At 38.8% G+C, this 12616-nt stretch overlaps 1 protein-coding gene across 3 annotated transcripts in view; it reads left to right on the top strand.

The window, feature by feature from the left end:
* CDK14 (cyclin dependent kinase 14) overlaps positions 1–12616 on the top strand; it is a 305938-nt gene that overhangs the window by 94444 nt on the left and 198878 nt on the right. For all 3 annotated transcript variants that reach the window (XM_029961885.1, XM_008933769.3, XM_018075820.2), the window contains exon 4: positions 2230–2309. In XM_029961885.1, the coding sequence (XP_029817745.1) occupies positions 2230–2309 (80 nt within the window). The remainder of the gene's footprint in view (positions 1–2229; positions 2310–12616) is intronic.

Below are 12616 nucleotides of genomic sequence, written 5' to 3'. Positions count from 1 at the left end.
AATTTCTCATACCTACAATTTTATACGCTTCAGTTTATAGAAAATGAGCTGAAAATAAAGAAAGTTTTAATGACTGGGTAGTAAATGAAAATAAGGAGCCTGTTGTATTATGGAAATTATAGATTGATATATTGGAGATAAATAATGGTAAAGAGGAGAATGAAATCCCGGAGGAACACTACTTGAGATTAGTTTGGTCACTTTGATAGTGTTGAGTTGCCATGATGTCTATCAAGATGATGACAGGTACCAATGACAAAGTGGCAATGATAACTAAATAGCACAGCTCACCTACTGTGTTTAATTGTGAATTCTTTGAAATGAGTTCCATACTGTTGCTATTTGTGTTATTTTTTGCTCTTCGTGAATCAATTGAATGTTGAACTTCAGATTAAAAAGAACATAATCTACACAATCCTGCATGCTATTTACCTGTCTCTCTGGCAAAAGACTCCATATCCCTCTTCCCTTAATACCTCCTTAATGTGCTTTTTTCCATTGTGTTCTTCATTGCTTTCTCTGAACACAGCATTTATCCTGTTCTTGATCTGCAAAATGTTTTTGCCTTTCTTGTTTAAATTCCTTCTGCACAGTTATTTCATCTGTTGTAAAATATTCAAGTTATCCAGATATCTAAGTGATATGTATGTGATAGGCAGGGTGGTGTATTGACAGAGCAATTGAAAACTACATGTGTCATATATATGTGTCATGTATATGTGTCATCAATCCTTCTGCTTTTATGATGGTTTATTCTCCTGTCTGAGCATGACACATGAAGTTACTTGAGGCAAGGCTTATCTTCTGATGCCAGAAGTCTTGTTTAAATCCAAACAAAAAAAATACATAAGGTAATTATAATGAGAAATCCAGATAATCCAGTAGGATTAAGCTGATAATTGTCTTTCAACAGTGACTAGTGGCCTGAGACTTCAACTGATGCCAGCCTGAAGTACTATGAATAATTGGAAGGTGATGAGTAAACCATCTTTTGGTAGCTGATTTCTTAAGATGCTCAGAGTCGTTATGCAATGTTCTCTATAGGGCTAATGAGTTTTTGGCAAAAGAAGAATAATCAGAAGAAACAAGACAGTAACCACCCATAATTGAGGTCATATAACTGCAAAAATTGAAAACCTCAGGGAGAAGATGAATTCAGGGTTGGTGGGTTTCCATATCATCTTGCTTTGAAAAAACCAAAAACCACATCTTCTAGGGCCTCGTACAACAGGGAATTGCCTCCATGACTACAGGAATGTAGAGGCTCCAATGCTTCCTTGAGTGAGCTTTGTGGATCTAAAGACTAATTTTGCTTTTACTGAAAGAAATTGCAATAATAATATTAATTTTTTTTCAACTGTATTATGCCTTTCTGGTAGTTTAACCTCACCATTCCTTGTCATACATGGGGAGTCTGTTAAAGTTTCAGAGTATTAGTTTGTTCTTGAGGAGGTTAATGGATATCAACTTTGTTCAGTTTTTGTGAGATTTTGTTTGGATAACCTGAACCAACTGGATTTTTTTCCAAGGCCTGGAATGCGATTCATGTGTGGTGAAATTTTGACTGCTAGAAGTGAAACCAACAAAAAAGATTTTACACTAGAATGACCTGTTGTGAAGTTTTGTCTCTTGGAGCACAAAATATTTTTAAACTTATAAATGAGAGTCATTATAACCTAAAACTAGCCCAGGCCATGTAGTTAAGAATATGGCTCAGGAACAATCCTGCTCTAACAGGAAATGGCCTGAATGACCTAAAAATTATTTCACATCTCAAACTTTGTAGCTTTTGGAGGGCTCTAATTAAGTGTGTCATGCAATAGAAAGGAGGCAATCAGTATAGATCTGGATATACTGCAAGTGGAGCAATTAAGGAAAATAATATCTTTTTCTTTGAAATATTTAATAAAATAATGGACATATACTTTATAACCAAATTTTACGATGTGATACTTCTTAACAAAGCTTCAGTTTAGTGCTGTGATAGAAAGGAAACAGACTGATTCACAGCAAACTGAGATCATTTCTTGGATTGCGTCTGAGTGTGAAAATATAAAATTGACATTATGGAAGCTATGAAATGTTTCTACAGTGGAATGAATCACTGGCATTGACAGGAAGAAATTGGATAAGTATGTGATGAGAAACAAGTTCTAGTATGAGAAATACTGGGTTTATGATAATTTTTTTTATTTAATTTCTCCTTCCCCTCCCCTCTTTCCCTTTCAGGGTAAATGGAAAGCTGGTGGCCTTGAAGGTGATTAGATTACAAGAAGAGGAAGGAACCCCATTTACCGCTATCAGGGAAGGTATGCACTCACTTTTAGTGATTATGTATGGGTATTTTTGTAATTACATTGCACTTCTTATTTCTGTGCCATGCTGTAGTGAATAGCTTGAGAATTCAAATTATATGGTTACGTTCTCAGTAGGAAGAAACTTTGGTGCTTCAAAAACAAAGCCTCTAATGTGGGAGTTCTTGTTAAAGAAGGCAGCTCTGCCTCTGCTTTGGCTCCTCTTAGATTTACTATACAAACAAGTACTTAAGAGGACTTTTAATGTGGGTGTGAGAAGTCACCCTGGAAGATGAGAGAGCTGTGTAAGACGAGTTTCTTGCCTGCAGGCAGCACCTAAGATGAAGGTAGATGTAATTTTTCATATGTACGCAGCATGAAGCAAAGACAAGCATTTCTTGATAAAGGCAATCAAAAGATCAGTGAGTAAAACTACAGGCATCTTGGAAGCTGTGTGTAGTTTGAGAGTAGCTTTTGTTTGTTTTCCTTCCCAGTGGACTCTAACTTGCCTGCCTTGGGAATGATTCTTATCTAGCACGCTTGGAGACGCCTGTTAAGCTTTCTGTTCTGCTCCTTTATCCTTCCTTATCAGCCTCTCCCTAGTGATGGTCCCTAGTGATGGCTGCATTATCTGAGTCTGTCTGTATCGAGCTCCTCTGCAGAAATTGCTGGATATGCTTTCTCTGCGTGGGCCTTCTCTGTTAGAAAGTACTAAAAATGAGCCTTGGTAGAGAAATAATAAACTCTTTACCATCACACCGCTGATTCAGACTCAACTGCAATTGGTAGTGAACTAAAGAGATGAAACTGTTATGGTTTTGAGGGACCTTTTAAAATTGCACTGTCTTGGCATAATTCCCAAGGTACTATGAACCAGGGAGGTACTAGAACATCAGCCCTCACAAGGTCCACAGCTGGCTCTGCATGTGAGGTGTGTGGCTTCATATGCTATATGTCTGAATGTACAATGAGCCCATTCTGGAAGGGACTGGCCAAAAAAAAATCCACATTTCATGTGATTGACACCCTGAAGTTAGAAGCCTTTAAAGTACTGTGGATTTCCATCCCAAGGTTGTGCATTTTAAATGGCACTCTTCCACAAGGAAGGGAAAACCGTAGGTGACCAATTTATGAGGGAATTTCTGCAGTTCTTCTGTACTGCTTTGTTTGAGTAACAATTATTGAATGATCTGACACTTTTATTCATGATGATATCCATTTTATCTGTGAGCTGTCTGTCCCTGCAGCTGTGCCGGGATAATGAGGTGTGCAGAGGGCTACGGGTGCAGCTTTCAATATTTGTAGTGCCGAGTTCAAGTCGTAACAGCCTGTGTTTCAAATATGTTTATTGTTCTTCAGGTTTATAGTTGATATGGTACTGACTTAATAACAAAATAGTAGATAGAGCTTTCTAGTGCCTTTTTAGTGACACTTAAAAGGTTTTTTAATCTGAGCTTGGTCTAGATGAAAGTTTATAGCACTATAACTGTCAAATACAGTATAATTTGTTTTCCTTCATAAATAGTTTGTTGTGTGAGCTCAGTATAAATAAGTATTCTTTAGGAGCAAGAACAAAGATTTTTTTTCTACTTGATTTCTTTTTTAAATTCCAAAGTTACACTTGCATGAAAATACTTCTCTCACTGTCATTGGAAAAGTTTCCTTTTGGCTGTGACTATAATACTGTGGTTGAAGCCAGTTAAAATTCTGGTGCTTTAATATTAGTAGAACAAAGCTCTTGTCTAGAAAAGCTCTTGAAGTTAATGATTAATACATATTTAAATGTGCATTGTCTCACTGATTTTGATGGGACTACGTGCATCCATTATATTTTTAAGTACTCATCTAGGCTGAGACTAGATCCAGAGTATTAGGCTAATGAGAGAGTTTTTTCTTGTGTGTTGTAGACCTTTGGTTAGATGGGATCAAACTTGCGTTATAGGTTTTTTGTTTGTGGGTTGTTTTTTTTTTTTGGTAAATGTAATCCTCTCTCCTAGATAGCAGAATTTCATTCAGATCTGTAAGAGCCACCTGTAGAAATACAGTCTTGTATGTTTTATATTATGTAGAAGTCACTCATACATGATGTGTTAGATGGGAAGGGGAAAAATCTTCGTTTGGTTAGGGTTTGACTTTTCTGTTGTTGGTTTTGATTTTGTTAGAAACAAATATTAGGACTAGAAAAGTAAGGAAGGCTGTATTACAAATGTAATTTTCAGAAGGTGACCTCACTGATGTTGTGCCAGGCCTGTATTATTTGACAGTAACAACTACTGCTGTGGACTTCACTAGCAGGACCTGAGGAAGCTGTTACTTTTGGCAGCATCTACTCTGTTGTGGACATACTGGGCTCTGTAATGCAGCCATGCCTGGTGTCAGCTACATGGGTGGGAAAAAAAAATGAAAAAAAGAAGTGCTTGGGTGAGCTCTTGAAAATATCTGAGAAGTTTGATATGGAAAAACAGTAAGAACGGGACTCTGTGTTAAGCGGGTTTTTCTTAGTCTTCATTGGATGACTGGGGCTCCAGCTCTGTAATTTAGACTGGGACAAGTAGAACAAGGACAAATACCACTGAGGATGAGGTCAACTTCTAATTTCAGTTTTCTGAGGAGTAGTGTTCCCCTAACAGAAGAATGCATGTATGGTGGTATGAGCCAGAGGTCTGTTGGAGGGCATTTCTTTCCAAGTTTTTTCATAATGGAGAAATCAGGCAGAGTTTGACCTTGACTTATTCCTTATTTTCTAATTTTCCATAAATTCAAGACAAATTCAGGCAAAAGTCTAGTTAGTTGTAAATTAAAACTACTGTAAGTAAATTGTTTAACATTTCTCATGGTTTCTTGAGTGAAGGAGAATACCATTCCTGCTCAGTGCTCCTAATGGGGGTGCTGTGTGATGTTAATTAGGGGGAAGTCAAAGGCTGAAATCTTAAAGTGGTGCTGCTGAGGGAATTTTGTAGCTGGCTGTGTACAGGGAAGCATATTGTTACTGTTGTGACAGTAGCAGAATGAAGTGCAAAGAAAAACAACACTATAAAAGAAAAAGACCAAGAGAAATAGGAAAATGTAGGATTTAAATATGGAATGTGTGACTGCGGAGACAAGCACCAACTTGGTTGAAACAAAAAGTGGAAGGAAAAATAAAAAAAACACCTGACCAAACAAAAAACCAGTAAAGTTGCATAAGAAAAATCATAGTTAATGCCTGGGGGAGGTTTAGCTGAAACTTCAATTAAAGCTTATAAAGTAATTCTGCTTTTACAGCAGATATGGGTTTGTGTCTTCTACCATTCATCAAAGTTACATAGGTTTAAATGAAAGTAGGTAAAGGTGGCACATTTATTGGTGCTGTTCAGCTCTCTATTGAATTCCTAGAACAAAATTTAGAAGCAGTCTGTGCTAAATGTTCTTTCAACTTCTCCTGAGTCAGATGTACCAACTTACAGCGTGCAAGTTTCCCTCTGAATTTAACTTACTCAGACTGAGATAATCTAATTTACCTTTGAAGAACCTGAGGAAAAAAAAAAGGGAAAAATAAGATAAAAAAGCCCAACTGAATCTGGTGCGTATACCTGAGTGTGTTAAACATTTTATGTGATTATCTGATCACATATATGTGAGTGGTGCAGGCCACCATATTACTGTTGTGGGCTAAATGTGCCTTCAACTGTGATATCTGAGATACTAGAGTCTGAAAGTCATTTACATGCTATTTTCTCACTTAAAATAAATTCTGTAGAATTCTGATTAGCAAATGATTTCTGGTTTAGTGTAGTTGTGGTTTATTCTTTTTTATGTAACTCTCATTATCAACTGTTCAGAGATGTTTCAGCATCACACTTGAAGTATGATTAAATCCACTGCAACCAGCAGAAAAGTTCACTGACCTTAACTTTTGTCTCAGATATTTCATTCCCTTTATTTCCTGTAGTATCATATGGTCGCCTAGGCTAAATACTGAACTGTATGGTAGATTCTAATTCTGGGAACAGCTTGATTTACAGTTCTATAGTTATCTTTTTTTACTTCTGAGTAATAATATTGCTCATACAGCATGAAAAAGATTTTACTTTTGGGGTATGTATGTAGACATACATACTTGGCTTTATTGGCACTTTGCTTCTGAGGTTAATTTGCTTGCTGTGTTCTCAGGCAATAAAATGCTTTCCTTCCCATCCTAATTGTGAAAACTTTTTTACATTTGGTTTTCATTTTCCACCCCTGGAAATATTGCTGTTTACTATAGTAATAAAACTCTGTTCCAGTGTTTTAGTATATGATAATGTTTCATTTCCCATAGGTCTAGATGAAGTTTCAAAGCATCATCCAAGCCAGGCATGTTTTGTAGGTATTTTGGTACTTTTCATTTAAATACCATGGATTGGGCCACTTTCAGTTTATTTCTCTTTATATCAATGATTATATTTACATCTTATAATTCATAGCTATTTGTACCAATTTTTGTTTCACATTTTAAAAGTGTTCAGGTGATAGACTGCCTCTTCATCTTTGATTTGGCCGTCGCCCGGATAATAATTTTCCATCTACTCCACTGTCAAAGGCTGTGGTCTTTTTTCCACATATAGATAGAGGCGTGCAAAAATAGCACATAAGTGCTCTGGAAGCAGTCCGCTCTCTTGCATTATAAGTTTACAAAAAATACGGGATTTGCTTAATGAATTTCTTTAATTTTTAAAGAGCAGTTCATCATGCATACTGAGTAAGTTTATTTTGTGACTTGGAGGAGAAAACCTAGTGCATTTGAGTGCCACTACAGAGCGTGGAGGAGAGATGCTTAACTCTTGGCCACAGAAGTCTTCAACGTTTCAGGCCTCTTCCAACTTATCTCACTGTGTGGTAGGAGGAAGTCTAGAGGAGGCCACCAAGATGATTAGAGGGATTGAACACCTCTCCTATGAGGAAAGGCTAAGAGAATTGGGATTGTTCAGCTGGGAAAAGAGAAGGCTTCAGGGTGACCTAATTGCAGCTTTGCAGTACCTAAAGGGACCCTACAAGAAAGATGAAGAGAGACTATTCACAGGAGCATGTAGTGAGACTACAAGGGGGAATGGCTTCAAGCTGGCAAAGAGTATGGTTAGATTAGATATGAGGAAGAATTTCTTTACTGTGGGGGTGGTGAGGCCTTGGAACAGGTTGCTTAGAGAAGATGTGGCTGACCTATCCCTGAAAGAGTTCAAGGCCACGTTGGATGGGGCCTTGAGCAACCTGGTCTAGTGAAAGGTGTCCATGCCCATGGCAGGGGGATTGGAACTAGATGACCTTTAAGATCCCTTCCAACCCAAGCCATTCTATGATTCTAAGAGAAACAAAAAATGAAAACCTGAAAGACTCTCTAAGAAATAAATTAGAATTTGCCTTTTTTCTCCAGGACACATATTATATAATATTATATATTACAATATTATATATTATTATATATAATTATTTTATATTATAATATATATTACATTATTCCCCAGGACATATTTTTATGCCAGACAGGATTTCTGAGGTTGGGAAAGTTTTCTGAAGCCTCCCTTTCTGAAATTGTCAGACTGAATGGGCTAAATCTTTACAAAACTGTTCTGTGGAAAATTGAAACGGAGTAACTGCTAAGAAAAGAATACAGGGACAATCAGCAGTTTGCCAAGAAAAAGCTCTTACCTAAGTGTATGTGTAATTTATTGCACAGTGTTCCTAATTGATGCACAATGGAAAACACTGCTTTATAGTAACAATAGTGCAAGTGATGTAAAGCAGCTGTGCTTCTGTATTACCCTAGAGAAATAGCACGGTGTGTACCCGTACCATCTAAGGAAGAGCTCCAGAAAATTGTATTTTTACTGAGTAGACATAATTCTTGTGACTTCATACTAAATTATTACCTGAGTTATTGCATGCACTTCCCAGCTCAGTGATTTTTGACTGATATATGGCCTAATGATCTTTAGAACACTTAAGTCAACAAATGACCTCATGGCACTAGTTAGATGACTCTCGGTGATAAGTCTCCTATTCATTGTATTAGAGTAGGTCTGGAAGGTTGTATGCTGTAGGTCAAGGGCACAGTGAAACAATATATGCTTTTTTTTTTTTTTTTAAAACCATTGGTTGATTGGTTGATCTACTGGTAGAAGGTAAAGATGAAAATTTGCAATGAAAATCCTGTCTTCATCTTCCAATAAAGAATAAATTATTCTTTTTCTCAGAAGTTAAATCATCCACTTAGAAAAAGCAAATCTATTCATTTTATGCAGCATTGTTTTGGCAGTTTTGTTGGGTTTTTTTTGTTTGGGCTTTTTTTTTTTTAGTTAAGGAAACTTGACAACTGCTTTCTTTTGAGTGATAGGAGTTTGGAGGACTTTCATATTTCCTTCACAAAGTCCAGTCAAAAAATTTAAACTTCCATAACTGAAATGCTTAAAAGCTTCATGTGTGTTTGGCTCATCAAGCCTCAGGGAACTTCAGGAGATTACATTTAAGATGATGGAGATGTAACTATTCTGAGCATACATGTCACGTGAGTTACTATAGGGGGTTTGTGTCTTTATGTTTTCAGAGTGTGAGGATAAGTTCACTCTCCCCAAAAGCCACATTGCTTTGGAACATTTAAGTAAATAAAGAAAGGGACAGTAGCTTGGCTGTAGCTTGGGGAACTTTTTTCCTTGACTACAGAGTTGGTAGAGCTGGTGCCTACTGCAGGCTAAATAGCTACAGCTCAATTAACTGTAAAGTCCCTGCAAAGCCAGTTCAGCTTGTAGTCATAATAGCTTTGTTTTTCAGTGTTGTTAAAAATAAAACACACAAGCCAAGAACCTCTGTGACACTGTGTCGTTGGATATTTGAGGTCAAGAAGTATTCAAAAGTAAGAGACTCTAGCAATTTTTATTTCTCTGTCTGAACTGTTTCTGTTATGGTGTCATAGTTTGAAATTGGCCCCCCTTGAGAGTTCGAGGGGCTCAGAGGTGATTGGGTGCCAGGACAGTGTTCCCTGGAGAGCCAGTCACCACCCATGTTGTTCGCTTCTGCTCAAAGTCGTATATCACAGCCCTGGAAGCGGTTGGCAGTTCTGTCTTGGTTGTTTTGCTGTCGGTGTCTGCTGTGTGTAGGTGGAGAAGGCCAGGGGGTGGCTGGGCTCCCTCTCTCCCTCGCTGGGGGGAAGAGGGGAGCCCTGCGGCCCCCCTAACCCTGTCTAGGCCAGAGTTAGAGACAGCATTGGAATGAGTGCATGTTTGTGAGGGATGCGACTCACAAACAACTGGTAAGTGGGAGAGAGAGAGAGAGACAGGCCCTGCAGCCAGGCCCTCTTCTTCTTCCCTCCCACCTTTGCAGCCAAACTGTAGAGGAGGGCTGCTTTTCCCTCTTGCTGTTTAGTGAGAGTGGATGTGAGGCTCAGCATTGGAGCAGAGCCAAGTGGACGGGCCAGAGGAGGCTCGATTGCTAGGGAGAAGGTCCCCAGGCAAGAATTGGAGACGGACCCCAGAGAGAGAGAGAGAGAGAGAGAGAGAGAGAGAGAGAGAGAGAGGGGCCCAGAGGATGTCTCTGCCGTGATCTAAAGCGCAGGACAGCCAAAAACCCGAAGGAGGAATCAACGTTCCAGGAAACAGACTCTTGATAAGCTGAACTACACTGCAGCAGCCTACGAACCGAGGTATGAGAGAGAGATATCACACAGCAGCAGAAGAGCAAGGACTCAAAGCTATCTTCTTGGACTTCGTGAGGAGAGAGACTGCAACAAACAACTGGAACTTGGTGAGGGGGGAGTGTTCAGGCCCAGAACACTCCACAAGAGGGACTGGTTACTCTCCAACCTTGAAAGGTTTCTTTCTGTACTAAAGTTAAAGGAAAGGGCTAAAAGGACTGACAGAAATGTAAATATAATATATATATAGTTGCTTTTAGTTTGTACAGTATATTTATTTGTGTAAATAAATGTATATACTTCCCCCTTCCCGTATAGAAGCCTCCGGTCTGAAAGTTTCTCTCCAGTGTTAGGATAAATTGTGAGAACGGGGTGGGGGGAAGCCTGGAAAATTGGATTTTGGATTTCTAATGTGGCTCAAACTGCCACATATGGTCATCCTGCAACCTTCCCCTAACTGTGTGATTCCTCAAGATAAAAGAGGAATACAGGATTTCCAAATTAAGTGAGGTTGGGCTTCAAAAAGTACAGGACATTTGGAAAAGGATGTTCCTGGGACATTTTTTATGAAATGTAGTCAGCTTTTTAAATTTCCAGCACTTTCGGATGTTACTTGTTATTAAATACCCTCTCACAATGCAGATAAATATATGCTACTTCTTCTTGAACGTTAATAATATAAAAATTGCCTTTCATTTCTGCAGGGTTTTTTCTGAGCATTTTTTTGATACTGAGATTTTCAACTATGTGTCATTTGCGCTTTCTCCTGCATATGCTTTTGTATATGTCTAAGAGAAGTGTGTTAGATGTTTGATGATGTCATTATGGAGCTTGGAAGCAGTAGGATCTTTCATCTTTACTCTACTTTCCCTCCTGCTGTTCTCCCCAACCCTGACTGGCTGCTAATTTTTTTACTGACAGTGTCCTAGTTAGAACAGCCGGGACCAGTTCATCACTGTACTGATGTAACCCAAAACTGTGTATTCTATAACCTTCCATGCCATTTCACAGAAACTGTTATCAGTAGACCATTTACACCATTTACCCAGAGCAGCCTGACTCCTCAGGCTATAAACTGGGTGTTAAGAGACCCGCGAGATAAGAGGATACTCCTGTCCTCACACCCATTGTGGAACTCCCCGCCCTGAGGGAGGTACTGGGCATTCCTGCCTGAACTGGAGGATATATAATCTTGGGGTTTTGGGACTTTTTTAACCACTCGTGGGATCCAGAGGAAGACTGCAGACCACTGCTCTCAACCAGACTGCAACCACCACCCTTGACTGGACTGCAATCACCACCCTTGACTGGACTGCAACAGCACTCTCACCAACAGGTTTTTCCCTCTCCTTTTACTTTGGACTCAGGGGGCCCAATGAAAACCACTCTGTTCATGCCCCAGGGTGCTGGGTTATACATTTGAGTTTTGTGGGTTAAAACCGACTGTTTGTCTGTATAATCGTATTTATTGTATTATTTTATTAAATTGTTATTCTGACTTATAATCTCTCTTTTGAGTTGAGTTCATTTCCCCTGCTGGTTTACCTTTAAACCGGCACAGACAGGTATCATTTACTTTTCCCTGCAGTTGGATTAGCTGGCTGTAACAGGTGAACTGAACTCCTAGTCATCTCAGATGAATGTGGGAGAGCCAATAGTTGTCCAATTTCATATAGAGTGCAAGTGGTTACTATGATATTATTTTTTTCTGCTTTTCAGTGTGTACAAATTGCACTGTGCTACTTTCTCACTTCTTTTTAGTGGAACAAATGAAAGTTTTTGTCCATGTAGGGTGCTCAGAAACAGTAGAGATTGAAAAAGTCTGTCCTGCTTGTTTCTTTGTACCTTGCTATTCATAGACTGAGCATAGCTTTCCCTTCCCCCCTGCTTTTTTTTTCCCCTCTAACAAATTAGTGGTTTTCTCAATTAGAAACCCTTCAGGAGAGATGGGATTACATAAATGTGGCATAAATTATGGTGTTTCCCTTTGAGAATCATTATATAAATTTTAAACTCTATAATGAACTTCCATCATTTGGGAAAAGTGTCATGCTTTTCTGAGAAGTACAAATGCAAATTCCAAATTATCCAGCTTCATAGAGCTAAATCTGTTCCACAGAATATTCCATTTCCTCTGTCCTCCTCCCATTCTCCCTCCAATATTTTATCTGTAGCCTTCTGAGATGGAAAACAGCTTTGTAAATTGAATCTTCATTCAGTACTTTTGATGTGCAAGTTGTGACCTCCTTCTGACTTCTGTTCTTGAGCACAGTTCAAGCAAGAAAAGAATGGTGTGACACTTTGACGATTTCTTTTTTTTAATATGATCTTTTTACCATCAAGAATTCTTTCCTCATCCTTGTAATGTCAGCTTAATGGCAGACCTTTCAGGCTCTGCCCTACTTCCACCAAAGAAGTTGTCTGTGCATCCTCAGTGCTCACTGAGGACGGTGCTGGATAAGGGATCTTGTGCTAGTTCCAGTGCTGGAAGGTTACAAACCCATTAGTTCAGAAATGCTGTTGAACCCTTCTCCGTATGACATTTGCTTACAGTTTCCTCTGCTCTGAGTTTCAGGGCTCTCTGACTTGGCTTTTGCCCCTGCTGAGGCTTTCTGCTCAGAGCAGTTTTCTTCTGCTCAAAATCATTTCTTCTCTTCCCTATTTAATGCTGGAGTCAGAA

This window comes from Manacus vitellinus, unplaced genomic scaffold (assembly GCF_001715985.3).
Source record: "Manacus vitellinus isolate BGI_N305 unplaced genomic scaffold, ASM171598v3 scaffold_3_pilon, whole genome shotgun sequence".
NCBI classification, from domain to species: domain Eukaryota; kingdom Metazoa; phylum Chordata; class Aves; order Passeriformes; family Pipridae; genus Manacus; species Manacus vitellinus.
The sequence above is the reverse complement of the archived record's forward strand: the minus strand, read 5'-3'. Positions and strand labels throughout refer to the sequence as shown.